The 17151-nt window shown below is 40.1% G+C and overlaps 1 protein-coding gene across 1 annotated transcript in view; it reads left to right on the top strand.

The window, feature by feature from the left end:
- Positions 1-304: 304 nt before the first annotated feature.
- Positions 305-17151, top strand: part of mfsd14a2 (major facilitator superfamily domain containing 14A2) — a 42964-nt gene continuing 26117 nt past the window's right edge. Inside the window, exons 1-2 of the mRNA XM_007236327.4 lie at positions 305-497; positions 11405-11500. Coding sequence (XP_007236389.3) covers positions 414-497; positions 11405-11500 — 180 coding nt within the window. The 5' untranslated portion in view covers positions 305-413. The remainder of the gene's footprint in view (positions 498-11404; positions 11501-17151) is intronic.

Here is a 17151-nt window from a genome sequence, read left to right as displayed (position 1 = left end):
GGAGTTGAAAAACACACACGCATATATATATATATGCGTGTGTGTGTATTTTTTATCTTTTTATTTATTTTTTGCCTTGATGAAGTGAATATTAATGCATGTAAAAATATGCGTTAAAGTGTTTAAAGTCGATTTCCAGCTGTAATTTAAGTGGACTTTTTAGCTTTTTTGTTTTGTGTACCACATTATGTTAATGACCATTGCTTTAGGGCGATGCCTTGGGGCCAATAGCGTCGCGCAGGCCTGTCTCTTCCTCCTGTCGCGGACCAATAGGAGGGCGCCGTCGTGCATAACAATCAGGTGAATTTGCATGAGGAGGAGAAATCGTTTAGCGGCGAAGCTAACGGAGGCCCAGCGCTTAGCCGGCTAAGCTAACCTAAACCTTCGTCCACAAGAATGGATATAAGTTAACGATGACTGGAGAGAAAAAGAAGAAGAAGCGGCTGAACCGCAGCATTCTTCTGGCCAAGAAAATCATCATAAAGGACGGAGGCAGTGTGAGTTAAACCGGCGCTGAGACCGGCCGGACTAGCGCTGTGTCAGCCGAGCCTTAGCTTTAGCTTTAGCTGATCTGCTGTGTTGTCAGACAGGGGAACGCTCTGTACCTTAAATGTAGACTTTAAAATGTACCAAAAACTGTTCTTTTAACACATCCCTGTCTTGTTAAAATAAAATAACCTGCGCTGAGTTCCCTGACTAGCCAGCCCGGTTAGCCTGGAAGCTAACCTGAAATACACACATGCTGGAGAATAGTGACTTATTTTTGTGCTTAATTTTACTTTCGTTTACCTGATTAACCCGGGAAACAGGAGCACAGCTGTCTGGATGAGATAAATACTGGTGTTGTTGTATTATAGGTTCGATTGGACAGACTGTCGCCTTCTCTTAGCCCCTCTAACAAGTAACAGATGCCCATTCAGTCTAATAGAAAACCTGACGTGTGTTTGTCCTCCATAAGGCTTCTGTGTGTGAAGATTCTTCTCATTATACACTTAATGTACTATTATTAAATCCATATATAATCCATCCATATATTAACTACCTTTATAGTTAAAACGCAGATGTCTTGCCTGGCTAGGGTTGTATAGTTATTATTATTTAAGTTATGCAGAAGTATGGCCCTGGATAATAGAAGTTGGAAGGATTTTGTGGCTTAATAATTAGACAGACTGACCAATTATGTCTAATATCTGAATTGAAGAGGTCCAGGTCAGATTGGGATAAGAATTGCATTATAGGATAAGGTGAAATTGCTCTCATGTGGCCTCCTGTCAAAAATCTGATTTCCACTACACAAAACACCTAAAGCTTTCTGTTTAGTCTTTAAATCCAAATATGTGACCATATAAGGATTGCTTAATAGTGGCTCAGCAGATGGTTTGTTTGACTTGCATGGTAGAATGATTTATTATTTCAGCTGTACAGAAATATTGCCCTGGATAATAGAAGTTGGAATAAGTAAAGGAATGAAGACATATTAGTTTGGTATGGCCTCCTTTCAGCATACTTTGTTGGAGACTGCACATATACGCATCTAGAACCTTCTGATTAGTCTTAAACCCAAACACTTGATAGTGGAACGGCAGCTGGTTTGCCTGGATGGAAGTCATTATAAATATAATGACATTATGCAGACAAATGTGCATAAATAAGAAAAGTTGCAGGACGTTAAGCAGGAATCAAAGGAGAACTCCAATTAAATCAACGTCAGCGTAAATATACTGAGGTAAACACAAATCAAAACCATTGAAAAGAAAACTAGAAAATAAACAAATTATCTAATAATACTAACCATATAAAATGTAGTTAGTAAAAAGAAAATAACTTACTAAAATAAATAAACTAATTAAACAGAAATGTTTAAATGGAAAAAGTTAAATAAAATGTGTTATAAATAACAAATAAATCATCTAAAATAAAGATACTGTAAAGTACATAAAGTAAGCAGGTCAAAGTAAGATTTGAAAAAAACAAGCAAATCAGGAACAATGTATCATAGATAAACTATTTGTTTAAATGATAAACAAATAAAATAAAACACTTACAGGCAGGAAGACATACTGTATAATTGTGTCAAATATTTTTCAAAAATATTGTTAAAGACCAAATACCTTTGAATTAGGAGATCATGTTTTAGATTAGAAAGCCACAATGAGAAAGTCACTAATATATTAGCTCATGTTTAGCCACGTTTACATGTATTCAAGTCAAGTTAAGTCAAGTAGTTTTATTGTCAATACTGCATATGTACAGGAGAGATACAGAGATACAGAGAATTGAAATTACGTTACTCTCCTTCCCAATTTTACAGCAGGCACAGATAATAGATATAATAAAAGAGAATGGCAGACACTATGGGTACAATACAGCAGGGACACAAATAGACATACATGAGACAGAAACAAGGTGCAGTAGTGTGGGGGAGAAATAGATATATAAATATAAGTAAAAAAAAAAAGAAATAGATATATAATATAAAAGAGTGGGAGACACTATATGTACAATACAACAAGACACAATAAACATACAAAGGCGGAAGACAATAGTGCAATATTGATGGTGATTGAGATGGGATTACAGTATAAATAGTATATAACAGTAGTGCAAATATGGTATATAGCTTAAGGCTGGTAAAGTGAATGAGTGCGTAAAGTTCTTAAAGTTCACAGTTTTTGGGGAATTAAAGTGAGTATTGACAGTGGAAGTATATCAGTAGTGCAGGTATTGGGTGTTTAGTGCGAGTCCGTTGGAAAGGGTCCAGTACTTTGTGCATTGTAGTGCAGAGTTTCAGTACTGTATTGGTGGGGGGTGGGGGGTCAGGATGCTGAGTGAGTGTGTGCTGGGGGCAGGATTGGGATGGGGGGTAGAGCAGGAAGAGAGTTCAGCATCCTCACAGCCTGATGGATGGGGCTGTCTCGCAGTCTGCTGGTCCTTGCCCCGAGACTCCGCAGTCTCCTCCCTGATGGCAGCAGGCTGAAGAAGCTGTGTAGTGGGTGAGAGGGATCTCCTGCCAGACGGAGGGCTTTCCTGAAGGGAGGGGAGAGAGGTGCCAACAATCTTCTCAGCTGCTCTCACGATGCGCTGGAGGGTCCTGCGGCAGGATGCTGTGCAGGCCCCGTACCACACGGTGAAACAGCTGGTCAGGATGCTCTCGATGGCCCCTCTGTAGAAGGTGGTCATGATGGGGGTGGGGGCTCCAGCTCTTCTCAGCTTGCGGAGAAAGTAGAGACGCTGATTTGCCTTCCTGGCCAGTGATGCTGAGTTGGTGCTCCAGGAGAGGTCCTCTGTGACGTGCACACCCAGGAACTTGGTGCTGCTCACCCTCTCCACAGCAGTTCCGTTGATGAACAGAGGAGTGTGCTGTGTGTGAGTTCTCCTGAAGTCCACAACAATCTCCTTGGTCTTCTCTGTGTTCAGAGAGAGATTGTTGTATTTGCACCAGGAGGCCTGGCGGCTCACCTCGCTCCTGTAGTGTGACTCATCGTTGTTGCTGATGAGACCCACCACCGTCGTGTCATCCGCAAACTTGACGAAGAGGTTGGAGGTGTGTGCTGGTGTGCAATCATGGGTCAGCAGAGTGAACAGAAGGGGGCTCAGCACACATCCTTGGGGAGCCCCTGTGTTCAGTGTGGTGATGCTGGATGTGCTGCTGCCAACCCGCACTGCCTGTGGTCTTCCAGTCAGGAAGTCTAACAGCCAGTTGCACAGTGATGTGCTCAGCCCCAGACTGTCCAGTTTGTGTATGAGCTGTTGGGGGATGATTGTGTTGAATGCTGAGCTGAAGTCAACAAACAGCATTCTGACGTAGGTGTTCTTCTTGTCCAGGTGTGTGAGGGCCAGTGTTGGGAGTAACGGCGTTAAAACTAACGGCGTTACTAACGCCGTTACTTTTTTCAGTAGCGAGTTATCTAACTAATTACTCTGACTGTAACTATAACGCCGTTACCATTTCCGACACCCCGTTACTGCACGTTACTTTAGCCTCTATGAACTTTTTTTGTTGTTGTAACTTTGGTTTGCCCTGGTTAACCCCTCTTCTTTCCGGTGAACTTGAGCTTCTGGCCGCTGTGCCTGTGTGTTGGCGTGGTGAAGTGAGGCACAATTGTGACGATTTGCTGCTCTAATCAATTCAGTGATTGCCCTGGACAGGCCAAGTTCCGATTTAAGGAAGTTAAGCTCTTTTTAGCTGCTCCGGTTTTTGTGGTGCTGCTCCTTTCTCTTTTAGAGCTTAGATTCTCTGCCCGAACCCGACCTGACCCAAAGACCGTCCCAAAATCGGGCTCCTATTTTTATTTTATATAAAGCTCTGGTGTGATAATCACAATGTTGCTAAATAACCAATTATTATTGTTCACTAAAGCGAACGAAATAGCGAAAACTGAAAGTGAAAAAACATTTGTGTTGACTGAAACTAATAAAAACGGTAATTAAAAGGAAAAAACATAACTATCTCGAACTGTATTTTGTGTTTATAAAACTAACTAAAACGAACTAAAATTACTGAATTTTCGTGTTTAATTTATTTATAAGAGCTGTTGTACAGCGGAGTTGTACAGCGGGCGGTGTAGCCGCAAAATACGACAGAAAACACTGAAAAACTGCAGAACTATGTATGGGATTACAATATGAGTGCAAGGCAGATGAAAGAGAAACAGGAGATTCAGTATGTGAGAACATTTACCTGTGAGTAGCTCATTCCAGAACAAGCAAATCTCTCTCTCTCTCTCTCTTTCTCTCTCTCTCTTTCTCTCTCACGTTTATTAGATTGATCTCTCTGATGAGATGTGTGAAAACTAATAAAAACTAGCAAGCCCACCCTAAAAACAAATTAAAACTTACTGAATCAAACTATAATAAAATGAAAAATGTAATCACGTAGCTCTGGGCGCACGTGAACGCCTCCGCGTTTGACTTGCAGCACTGTGTGTAGCTGTTCTTAAAAATCATTTTAATTAAATAATAGTTCTATGCTATGTTTCAGTGTTAATTAACATAATTCTGATTATATTTCACTCATTCAATCAGCCCGAAAACAGACAGTTTAGGTTTGGGTTGGCTCAGGCTCATAATGACAGTTCATGGTTCGGGCTTGGGCAGAACGTGCATGGGCTCCGGCTGGGTCGGGTCGGATTTTTTGGGCTCTATTCTCTATTCTCTATTCTCTTTTGGTGAAGCTGTTATATTAATACCATTTTTAACGGTAATTAGATTGTTGTTTTTGTCCATTATTTTGTTTTGTTTATATATACATATTTCCTTTGAGTGTGGCTTGGTTTGTTTAACTCCATCCCCAGACGCGTTTTTCCGTTTTTTCAGTTTTTTTCAGTATTATATGTTTTAGTAATTTTCTTTGGTTCTGTGAAGAATTTCGTTTTTATTTTTTGTAATTCGTTAGATTATATTTTTGTCAACATTTTGGGTTTATTATCGTTTGGTATTTTTCTAATAATAGTAAATACATAATTAATTTCCTTTTATTTTTGACGGGCGAATAATAAAAGTAACGCGATAGTTACTTTTACTAGTAACTAGTTACTTTTATAGTGGAGTAACTGCGTTAGTAACTCAGTTACTTTTTTGGAGAAGTAACGAGTAACTATAACTAATTACTTTTTCAAAGTAACATGCCCAACACTGGTGAGGGCTCAGTGGAGAACAGTGGAGATGGCATCATCGGTCGAACGTTTTGACCGATATGCAAACTGGTAGGGGTCCAGGGAGGGGGGATTGAAGGCTTGATGTGATGCATGACTAGGATGCACTAGGCACTTCATGAGGATGGGGGTGAGTGCAACTGGATGATAGTCATTGAAACAGGATGGCGATGCCTTCTTTGGGACAAGATGATGGTGGTGGCTTTGAAGCATGTGGGAACCACCGCCTGACTCAGAAAGGTGTTATAGATGTCAGTATAAACCTCTGCGAGTTCCCAGGCACAGTCTCTCAGCACACGACCAGGAATGTTGTCAGGCCCAGGAGCTTTCCGAGCATTGATCCTGCTGAATGCTCTCCTCACACTGTTTGGGGACAGCGTCAGCACCTGGTCACCAGGAGGAAGGATGGATTTCTGGGCGGGTGTGTAGTTGAGTGCCTCGAACCTTGCGACGAACCCATTCAGGTCGTTCAGCAGAGATGTGTCGCTGTCACAGGTCTGTGGATGTGGTTTATAGCCTGTGATAGACTAGATACCCTGCCACAGGTTCCATGTGACTAGTCTGAATGGACTAGTCCAAATGAAGCCATTCTGGAAAAAAAATGATCAATTTGAATGAGGTTGGTGATCCTTCAAATAATAAAATAATAATAGGCATGTAAATTCATGTTTTCCCTTTTGGACAGTTTAAGAGCCTCCTTTCCAGCATGGCCAAGAAAACAGCAGCAACACACTTTTTATATAATGTTTAAGCAGTTTACTAGAAATAAACAAAAAGTCATGAGATCATGAAGTAACATTGTCTCATGAATATAAACTACAGAGCCCTGGGCTGTGGGGTTCTCTGAAGTGTTTGATAGAGCTCTATCTAATACCTCTGTGATGAATTGGAGTGGTAGAATTATTTGTCCTACATCAGTACCTGTCCTCACTGTTGCTCTCACTCTTGTGAGGCAGAATGCAATAAAATGTTCCAGTAATGTTCTCACATCTAGTGTAAAGGCTTTCCAAGTAACTAACTAATATATTCTTGATTTCAGGAGAATGAGCAGTGGACAAGCAGTTGTTCACATACTTTTTGCCATATTTTGGGTTTTGTTAGACTTGAGGTGTTTGTCAGACAGGGGGTTTAGTAGATGATTAATTCAAAGATCAAAGTCAAAGAGTTCATTGACATTTTTTGGTCATTGCTTAACATGTCACATGACCCAGGTTGTGTGGGAACAGAGTGGTTCCTGTACAGGTGCTGGTCAACGAATTAGAATAATCATGAAATCCTTTGAATGCATTTTTTGTGCAGAAAGCAAATCAGGTGTTCACCGCACCTGTCCTACTCGTTAGACTAATCACAGAACTCGTTACCTGGAAAAAAATTTGCTCAGCTGAGCTTTCCAAAAGGCCCATTTAGGCCATTTAACTGTGACACTGTTGTTTTATTGAATTAGAATAATGGAGAAACCGTTTCATTGAATTAGAATAAATGCTCGAATTTTTGTTTTCTGTGAAGAGTGTTCACTGTGCAGTATAAAGTCAGGGTTGAGTAGAATTTCTAAGTTGTAAAATCAATCATGGGTAAGCAGCACGACCTCTCAACTGGAATAGTGGCTCAAATTCAAGCCCTTCGCCAACAAGGCTTGACCCGAACTAAAATAGCTGAGCAGCTCGGCATCAGCCAGTCTTCCATCTGCAAAGCTCTCAAGAAAAACTGCAGCAAGCGCACCAACTGTTCCGGCGTCCGAAAAACTTCTGCTCGCGACAACAAGCAGCTGAGAAAGATCGCAGTCAGCAACCGGTTCAAGTCCACTTCCGAGCTCACCGACTTGTGGAACAAGCAGACCGGCGCTGACTTCTCCAGATCAACCACTTACCGTCGTCTGCTCGAACTCGGCTTCAAATCTCGCGTTCCAGCAGTAAAACCGATGCTGAACAAGAAACAAATGGAGAAACGGCTGAAGTGGGCCAAAGAACACGGCGAGTGGACTGCTGAAGACTGGCAGAAAGTGGTCTTCAGTGACGAATCACGCTTCTGCATCTCCTTCGGTGACCAAGGTCCTCGTGTCTGGCGTCGTGGTGGCGAAACCTACAACCACGAGTGCGTGAAAAGATCTGTCAAGTTTCCCCAGAGCGTTATGGTCTGGGGATGCATCTCCGCTCAAGGTGTAGGGAAACTCTGCTTCCTCAAGAAGACTGTCAATGCTGCCGTATATCAAGATGTTCTGGAAACGTTCCTGATTCCGACTGTTGAGGAACAGTTCGGCGAAGAAGACTTCATATTTCAACAGGATCTTGCACCGGCTCATGCGGCAAAGTCGACATGGCCGGCCAACTCGCCTGACCTCAATGTCATTGAAAACCTTTGGGCCATCGTCAAGCGGAAAATTCGCGACAGAAAGCCTACTACGCTGGACCAACTGAAGCAGAACATCGCCACTGCCTGGGAAGCTGTGAGTGCGGAAACTTGCGACAAGCTGGTCAAATCGATGCCGCGGAGACTTCAGGCAGTCATACAAGCCAAGGGGGCAGCCACAAAATACTGAGAAAGTGATGATTGTAATTATAATAAAAATTATTCTAATTCAATGAAACGGTTTCTCCATTATTCTAATTCAATAAAACAACAGTGTCACAGTTAAATGGCCTAAATGGGCCTTTTGGAAAGCTCAGCTGAGCTAATTTTTCCAGGTAACGAGTTCTGTGATTAGTCTAACGAGTAGGACAGGTGCGGTGAACACCTGATTTTGCTTTCTGCACAAAAAATGCATTCAAAGAATTTCATGATTGCACTATTTCAAATTATTCTAATTCGTTGACCAGCACCTGTAGAATTGTTACACAGTGTGTCCGGAAGTTTGTAGATGCACCTTCTAGTGAATACATTGGAAAACAATGGGACCACTCTTAGATGAAGGTAGTATTGTTGTCATGGTATCAGTGCTGCATGTGAAGTTCTGTGATCACAGAACCCAATGCTTCTCGCTTAAGTACAGCTGCTGTGACATCGCAGACTACACATTCAGGCTCATGACAGTACTGGAATCCATCCTGTTTGCTTCCTAGGCCCCAAACAAATGATGACGAAGCTTTTTAGCTGTGCCGCGGAGCTTTTTAGCTGTACCGCGGAGCTTTTTAGCTGTGCCGCGGAGCTTTTTAGCTGTGCCGCGGAGCTTTTTAGCTGTGCCGCGGAGCTTTTTAGCTGTACCGCGGAGTTTTTTTAGCTGTACCGCGGAGCTTTTTAGCTGTACCGCGGAGCTTTTTAGCTGTGCCGCGGAGCTTTTTAGCTGTGCCGCGGAGCTTTTTAGCTGTGCCGCGGAGCTTTTTAGCTGTGCCGCGGAGCTTTTTAGCTGTGCCGCGGAGCTTTTTAGCTGTGCCGCGGAGCTTTTTAGCTGTACCGCGGAGTTTTTTTAGCTGTACCGCGGAGCTTTTTAGCTGTACCACGGAGCTCACCTACTGTTTTTTCCCCCGCGAGACGGGTTTAAGCTTGACGAGAAATATCGTCACGTTTTAATCTCGCAAGATCCATGCCACGAGATCTCGTCACAGCCCTATTACAAAGTATATGACAATCGTATATTCTGCATTAGCAGAAAAGCAGCTCAAGAATGCAAACTTTTAACATGGCTTGCTTTTCATAAACACTATGAATGGACCTAAAATATGTTTAAGTATTTAAAAGAGATCTTTCTTAAAAGTTCTATTGTGCAAGTTAGACACAAATTTAATATCAATTTACAACATGTTATTCTTGAAGCCAAGGCAATACAGTATGGAAATCAGCCATAATTCCCTTTTGTGCATTAAAATTATCCTTCAAGCTACAGTATTAGTATATTTAAACATGTCTAACGTTACTGCACTTGAAGTTTTATCGCTTGTGCTGAACAAATGATTCCACACCAAGGACAGTTTTTGGGCTCATTTGGGGACAAAAGGAACTTTTTTACGAGCTGTGGATTGATTCCACAATTCCATTCGTCTCTAAAAATTATTATATTATGTTGTTTTTCTATTTTACCTGGATAAAAACATGCATGAGAAACAGCAGCAAGAGCTCCTTAGTTAAAGTGCTGTTCACATTTCTCTCCAGGTAAGACAGAGCAAGTGCAAGCGTTTGACTCCACAGAGCTGAGCTACAGTTACTCTAGTCTGTTGGCTTGTTATGCTAACTGGCTATAATTAGCAAGCAAGTTGTGCCAGTATGCTTTATTAGTGGTGCTGTTCTACACAGAGCTCCACACTGGCTCTAGCGGTATGGTGGTGTGATGTGAATTTGTTTATTATCTATTGTGAAATATTTATGGTCTGTTTTAAGAAATGCGGCATTTAGACTAGACATTAGATTGTGTTTCTCCAGGCTCAAATATAACACAAAACAATTAGACACAAGTAGACATTTATTAGACAGTGGGGATACAAGATTACTGGTATGGAGTACATTTAAAATAGACAGTGAAGGATGCTCATGATCAGAAAGGCTCAAAACCCCTGGTGTAGACTAATGACCTGTGCAGAAGAATATAAACTTGTTTAATTGTTTGTGTTTTTAGGCAGTCTGTTTGTTCTTAAAGTCTTTAAAGGCCAACATGTTTTATGTGTGGTGTCTGTGAGGGTTGAGTAGCTTGATGGCCTGTGGAAGAAAGCTCTTGTTGAATCTGAATGTCTTGTCTTGTATTGTATGCAGCTGTAGTATTTGCCATAGATCAGAGGGCAGCGGGAATGGTACAGATCTTGTATGGACAGAAGTGAGGTTCTAAGGATGTTCTCTCTGGAGGGACTCTCAGCCGCTATACCAGATAAATAAACAGCTTCAGTGCCTCTGTAGAAAGTTGTGAGGAACAGTATTGTGATGTTTGCTCTACTGATCCATTGCAGGAACAGGAAGTGTAGTCCATGTCAGGTCATCTATAAAGTGCACCCTCAGAAGAACAAAGTCTACACAGTGCCCTCACTGCCTGCAAGAGAGAGGAAAGCAAATCTGAATTAATTGGGGTCTTTTTATGAATGTATTCTTTATCCACTATAGGACTGTCACGATAATTAGCGTACGATACGTTTTTTAACCGATACGTTTTTTTTTGCTGACGTCGATAACCGCCATTGAGTTTCCGCATGAGTTTATTTACATAAGAATAACCCGAAGCAGCTGTGCTGCTCTCTCACTGGCTCTCGACGAACGCAGAGCTTGTGCACTACAAGTAAATAAGTAAACAAGTAAATATTACTTGTTACTAAATGTCATCCTTTTGCACTTTAACATAGATTATTTTTTTATAAAGGTCTGTTTAATATTTAGTGCAGTTTTCTCAGTACAGAGTCCCAGTGTGGTTGTACTTTATTTGTTTCATTTATTTAGCATATTAAAATATTTTTATATTAGAAGCCCAGTGTTTGTTCTTAATAATACAAAGTTATTGTCCTATAGCTCCTTTGGGAGCCCAGAAGCAGGAAAAAGCATTTTCTATAGTGGCGCTTTAAAATGACAATATTTTTGTTTATCTCAATTGTTTCTGGGACAATATATCGTCCTGAAAATGTTGTTATTGTGACAGGCCTAATCCACTATAAATTTGTCAATATTTATGATGTATTTAATGTCTGCTTTGATTTTTTTTTAATCAGTAACTACTATGAATTATTTAGTAACTATAGAGGTATTCACTGTGTGTAATATGGTTATATGACTGTTTTTTAATTATGAATTATATAGTTTCTGTAATGAATTATCATTTTGTGCATGTGTTTGTTTTCGATCAGCCACAGGGAATCGGAGAGCCCAGTGTTTACCATGCAGTCGTGGTCATCTTCCTTGAGTTCTTTGCCTGGGGGCTGCTTACGACTCCTATGCTCACGGTAAGACCAGAAGGAAGTGGCAGAGTGTACACCTAAAAGTATACCTTAAAGGTCCTAAAAGTATACCTTAAAGGTCCTAAAAGTAAGGTCCTAAACGTAAACCTTAAAGGCAGGTCTTAATGGCCGAAATATGCAGAGGTATCCTGTACACACCAGCAAAAGGAGCTCTGTGGGGCAGTGTCCCAGACAGTAATTAGCCTAGTCTTGGACTTAACAAGCATTTTGAATGGAAATTTTCTATTTAGTAGGGAAAATGTAGTCTAGCAGTAGGCTTAATTTCTGTACAGGAAGCTAACCCTATAGGTTATATAAAGAACCATCTACAAAAGATTTTCCACTATCCTAAAAAAAAAAAAAAAAAAAAAAAAACATTTGTTGGATTTGATGCTTTTTTTCTTGGTTTGTTGGTGTGTGTCTCTTTGAGCCTTTTATTAGTGATTAGTGAATACTATATTCACTGCATTGTTAAGCACTGTATTTACTGTGTTTACATGCACCTAATATGATCATAAGGGTATTTCTGCATTTATCTGGTTGTTTAAGTAATCATGTAAACAGCATACTCCAATTTCTAAGATCAGCTCAGAATAAGCACTAAACATGTGATCCAGTAATCAGATTTCTTGGCACATGTTTGCGGTTCCTATGATTTCTTTTGGTTTTCTTAGTCTACACATTCATGTACATTTCGCTAGATGCGACAGATGTGCATTCCAACAAAGGAAAACAAACAGAAAACTTTGCAGTTTATCTGTATAGATACATTTGTAAGAAGGGTAGTGTAACATGCTTTTAGAAATTATTAAAAAACTTAAACCTATTTAAAATATCCATATTTGCCTATAAAATCAGTAAGGCTGTCCACGACCAAGGATTTTGTTGGTCGACCAGTGGCCGTCATTTACTCCAACTAATCGACTAATCGACCCCCAACACTATCCCCCCACAAAAAAATAAAAAATATATATTTTGACCGGGATACACATCTGTGAAGTTTTATCTTTAATGCCGGGTTGCCGCGTCTATGCTAATTTACCACCAGTGTTGGGCACCTTACTTTAAAAAAGTGATTTGTTATAGTTACTAGTTACTCCTCCAAAAAAGTAACTAACTTACTAACGGAGTTACTCCACTATAACTATTAGCAGTAAAAGTAACTATTGCATTACATTTTGTTATTCGCCCCGTAAAAAAATAACAAAAGAAAATCAATTATGTATTTACTATTATTATTAGAAAAATAACAAACGAAAATAAACCCAAAATGTTGACAAAAATATAATCTAACGAATAAAAAAAAAAAAAAACGAAATTCACCACACAACCAAAGAAAATGACTAAGACTTGTAATACTGAAAAAAACGGAAAAACAAACACGCGTTTGGGGATTAAATTAAACAAACCAAATTGAAAGGAAAAAATTATATATAAACAAAACAAAAGAATGGACAAAAACAACAATCTAATGTGTGCCCTGCAACGAATTTACCCCAGGACGGGTTACGAGATAACTGATCGGCGCACAGCACCATGTTCGCGGCATTGCCGTGTACGAGAGCGACCCTTTTTTCAGCGGGGATTCTAAACTGCCATTACTTCGCTGAGTCGCTCTGCTATGTTAGCAGCTGTGTGGCTCACTCCCAACTCTTTAGTTTCCAGCACGAATGAATGCAGTCACCAGTTATCAGAAATAAAATGCGCGGTGACAGTCATGTAACTTTCCATCTGGTTAGATATCCATATATCCGTTGTGGAGCTGAGTGCTTTACAGTTTTCGATCTCGTCCTGAAGTGTTTGTTTTGTTGTGCTGTATTTGCTCTTAAAAGCAAGCATCACTGTTTCACGTCCTGGCAGGCTGTATCCGGGCTCGAGGCATTAAATTAGATTTTTTAATCCCTCACCACTGACGATATTCACAGGTCGCATGTCCAGCGTCAGCTATTTTGTCAGTTATGTAGTGATCCCATATTTTAGAGCTCCTTCCAGACATGGCCAGAATGCCTTCTGTCCTTGTCAAACAAATCACCAACGGCAAATTCGTGTCACGTCTTCCTTTGTCACGCCGTTGAAATTAAAAGTCCCAGAAGTGCTTTGACAAGAGCAGCTTTTTTTCCTGCGACCAATCGACCAATGGAATTTGGTCGACTAGTTATTTTTTTGGTCGACCAACGATTAATCGATTATTTGCCGTCAGCCCTAAAAATCAGATTATTAACTGGTTGCAAAATGGAAATTGAATGATTTGCAGGCTAATGAAACCTCAAAGATTTGCTATTTGGTTACACAAGTGCATGGTAATGTATTATCTGAATTACTGCTAAACTGTAAATGTGCTCACTGCAATATAAACAGTTATGATTTGTTTTAGCATTAAGATTTTTGCTCTATTGAATTAAAAACCATATAGTTTACTTAAAAAAACATGACCTCAAATATCCTGCTAGTTGCTTATAATGTTCTGTGCTCAACGTGGATATAAAAGTCACAGTGTAGAACTGCAGCCGGAGCAGTTCTGTTTAGACCCTTACTGATATCCTGAACTTGGTGCTGGGCGTTATACGTCAGTTTAGAACCGGTATACGTTTTTCACATACCACCATACCGCTAGAGGTGCTGCGGAGCACTGTGTAGAAGCACACCGTGTAGAACAGCTCAGGCAAACATGCAAGCTGGGACAGCTCAGTAAATAACACTAGCCAGTTAGCATAGCAAGCTAAAGCACTGGAAGCTCAGCTCTGTGTAGCCAATTTATACTCCTGCGTCGAGCACCCTACACCCTGCCCTGTGCCCTAGTTATGCGCACCTCTCTGGAAAGATAACTACGCACCGCAGACAGACGCAGTCCGCTGGAGCTCGTGTCCACCCCCCCACACATTCCCACCTTCGCAGTTTAAACTGTAGAGCAACGCAGAGCCGCCAATATGCACACTGCACAGCGCACTCCTGCTGAATACGTGCATGTTGCCTGAGAACAGCACTTGATCCCACATGCGGTCCTGAGTACAGTATCAGTTATTTAGCAAGTGAATTCCCTAAAACTCGATGATATGAGGTGAGCAGTAACTATAGTCCTGTTTAAACACTGTATTAACACTGTAGATTGAAGGATAATTTTAATGCACACTAAACTGAATTTGTTAACTGGAGAAAGAAGAGAATTGTGGCTAATTTTAATACTGTAATGGCTTGAAATATTTATTTCAATAGTTTTGTAAAAGAAGCCCTGTTGTTGGCGTTTCTCTTCTTTTTAAGGTATATTGTTTAAATAATTCAGCTGTTTTTAAGCTAATAAAGTGTGATTCCTATATTGTGTAATTTTGTGGGACTAAACCCAATAGTATTTAGAGCCTTAATTTAAAGCCTTAGTGTTTTATATTATATGTACTCCTAACAGTACAGTAAGTCACAGACCAATATAAAAGCCCAGTCATGAAAAATATATAATTAATAATAATAAAAATACCGTGCTATACCGTGTAACCATTAGAATCCTGAAAAATACTGTGATATACAGTACAGGCCAAAAGTTTGGACACACCTTCTCATTCAATGCGTTTTCTTTATTTTCATGACTATTTACATTGTAGATTCTCACTGAAGACTAGGCCTGTCACGATAACAAAGTTTTCAGGATGATATATTGTCCCAGAAATTATTGCGATAAACGATAATATTGTCATTTAAAGCGCCACTATAGAAAATGCTTTTTCCTGCTTCTGGGCCCCCAAAGGTGCTTTAACCCTTGTGTGGTGTTTGGGTCTGTGGGACCCGTTTTCATTTTTCATCAAATGATACAAAAAAAATATTTTTTTCTTTGGCATTGGCTCATTTTTTGTGAAAAACATATATCAAAACACATTTTCGATAAACACACACTGTATACCCCGCCCCCCACACACACATTTATATTACACACAGTATGTTTGGCCAAGGGCTAATAAACATTGCTTCATTTGTAAATTTGAATTTAAACAAATTTTCTACTCATATCTTGAGTTAAATTCATTTTCTTTTACATTTTATTAAAAAACTAATAAAAAAGAGTAGCACTTTTTGAAAGAAATGTAACATAAGAAAGGTAAAGGGCAAATATTAACCATGTAAGCTGTTTATATTGCTTGCAATTTAGGTAAAGCAAACATGTGTAAAGCATTTTAATGTAGAATTGCTTAATTTTGCTGAATTAAATACAAGTAACAAAGTAAACGAGTAACAAAAATATGAACACCACACAAGGGTTAAGACACTGTGCCACACTAATAATATACTAGCATAATACTGTTACACCATTTTACAGTTAAACTAACTTTATATTATTAAGAGCAGACATTGGGCTCCAAATATAAAAATATTTTAATATCGTAAATAACTAAAACAAAGTTCTGAAAAACTGCACTAAATATTAAACAGACCCTTATTCAGAAAATAAAGTAACAACAAATAGATTTAAGTAACATTTACATTAATTATTTTTTAAAAACTCTCAACACATTGGCACTTGCAGATTCCTTTTTCTGATCATATATGTACAGGTCCTTCTAAAGAAATTAGCATATTGTGAAAGTTCATTATTTTCTCTAATGTACTGATAAACATTAGACTTTCATATATTTTGGATTCATTACACACAACTGAAGTAGTTCAAGCCTTTTATTGTTTTAATATTGATGAATTTGGCCAAAAACAATTTTTTTTTTTTTTTTTAATTAGCATATTTCATCCGACCAATAAAAGAAAAGTGTTTTTAATACAAAAAAAGTCAACCTTCAAATAATTATGTTCAGTTATGCACTCAATACTTGGTCGGGAATCCTTTTGCAGAAATGACTGTTTCAATGCGGCGTGGCATGGAGGCAATCAGCCTGTGGCCCTGCTGAGGTGTTATGGAGGCCCAGGATGCTTCGATAGCGACCTTAAGCTCATCCAGAGTGTTGGGTCTTGCGTCTCTCAACTTTCTCTTTACAATATCCCACAGATTCTCTATGGGGTTCAGGTCAGGAGTGTTGGCAGGCCAATTGAGCACAGTACCATGGTCAGTAAACCATTTACCAGTGGTTTTGGCACTGTGAGCAGGTGCCAGGTCATCCTGAAAAATGAAATCTTCATCTCCATAAAGCTTTTCAGCAGATGGAAGCATAAAGTGCTCCAAAATCTCCTGATAGCTAGCTGCATTGACCCTGCCCTTGATAAAACACAGTGGACCAACACCAGCAGCTGACATGGCTGACTGTGGGTACTTGACACTGGACTTCAGGCATTTCGGCATTTCCTTCTCCCCAGTCTTCCTCCAGACTCTGGCACCTTAATTTCCGAATGACATGCAAAAATTGAGCAACAGTCCAGTGCTGCTTCTCTGTAGCTCAGGTCAGGAGCTTCTGCCGCTGTTTCTGGTTCAGAAGTGTCTTGATCTGGGGAATGTGGCACCTGTAGCCCATTTCCTGCACACGTCTGTGCACGGTGGCTCTGGATGTTTCTACTCCAGACTCAGTCCACTGCTTCCGCAGGTCCCCCAAGGTCTGGAATCGGCCCTTCTCCACAATCTTCCTCAGGGTCCGGTCACCTCTTCTCGTTGTGCAGCGTTTTCTGCCGCACTTTTTCCTTTCCACAGACTTCCCACTGAGGTGCCTTGATACAGGACTCTGAGAACAGCC

The sequence above is a fragment of the Astyanax mexicanus genome, chromosome 8 (assembly GCF_023375975.1).
Source record: "Astyanax mexicanus isolate ESR-SI-001 chromosome 8, AstMex3_surface, whole genome shotgun sequence".
Classification (NCBI taxonomy): Eukaryota; Metazoa; Chordata; class Actinopteri; order Characiformes; family Acestrorhamphidae; genus Astyanax; species Astyanax mexicanus.
The sequence above is the reverse complement of the archived record's forward strand: the minus strand, read 5'-3'. Positions and strand labels throughout refer to the sequence as shown.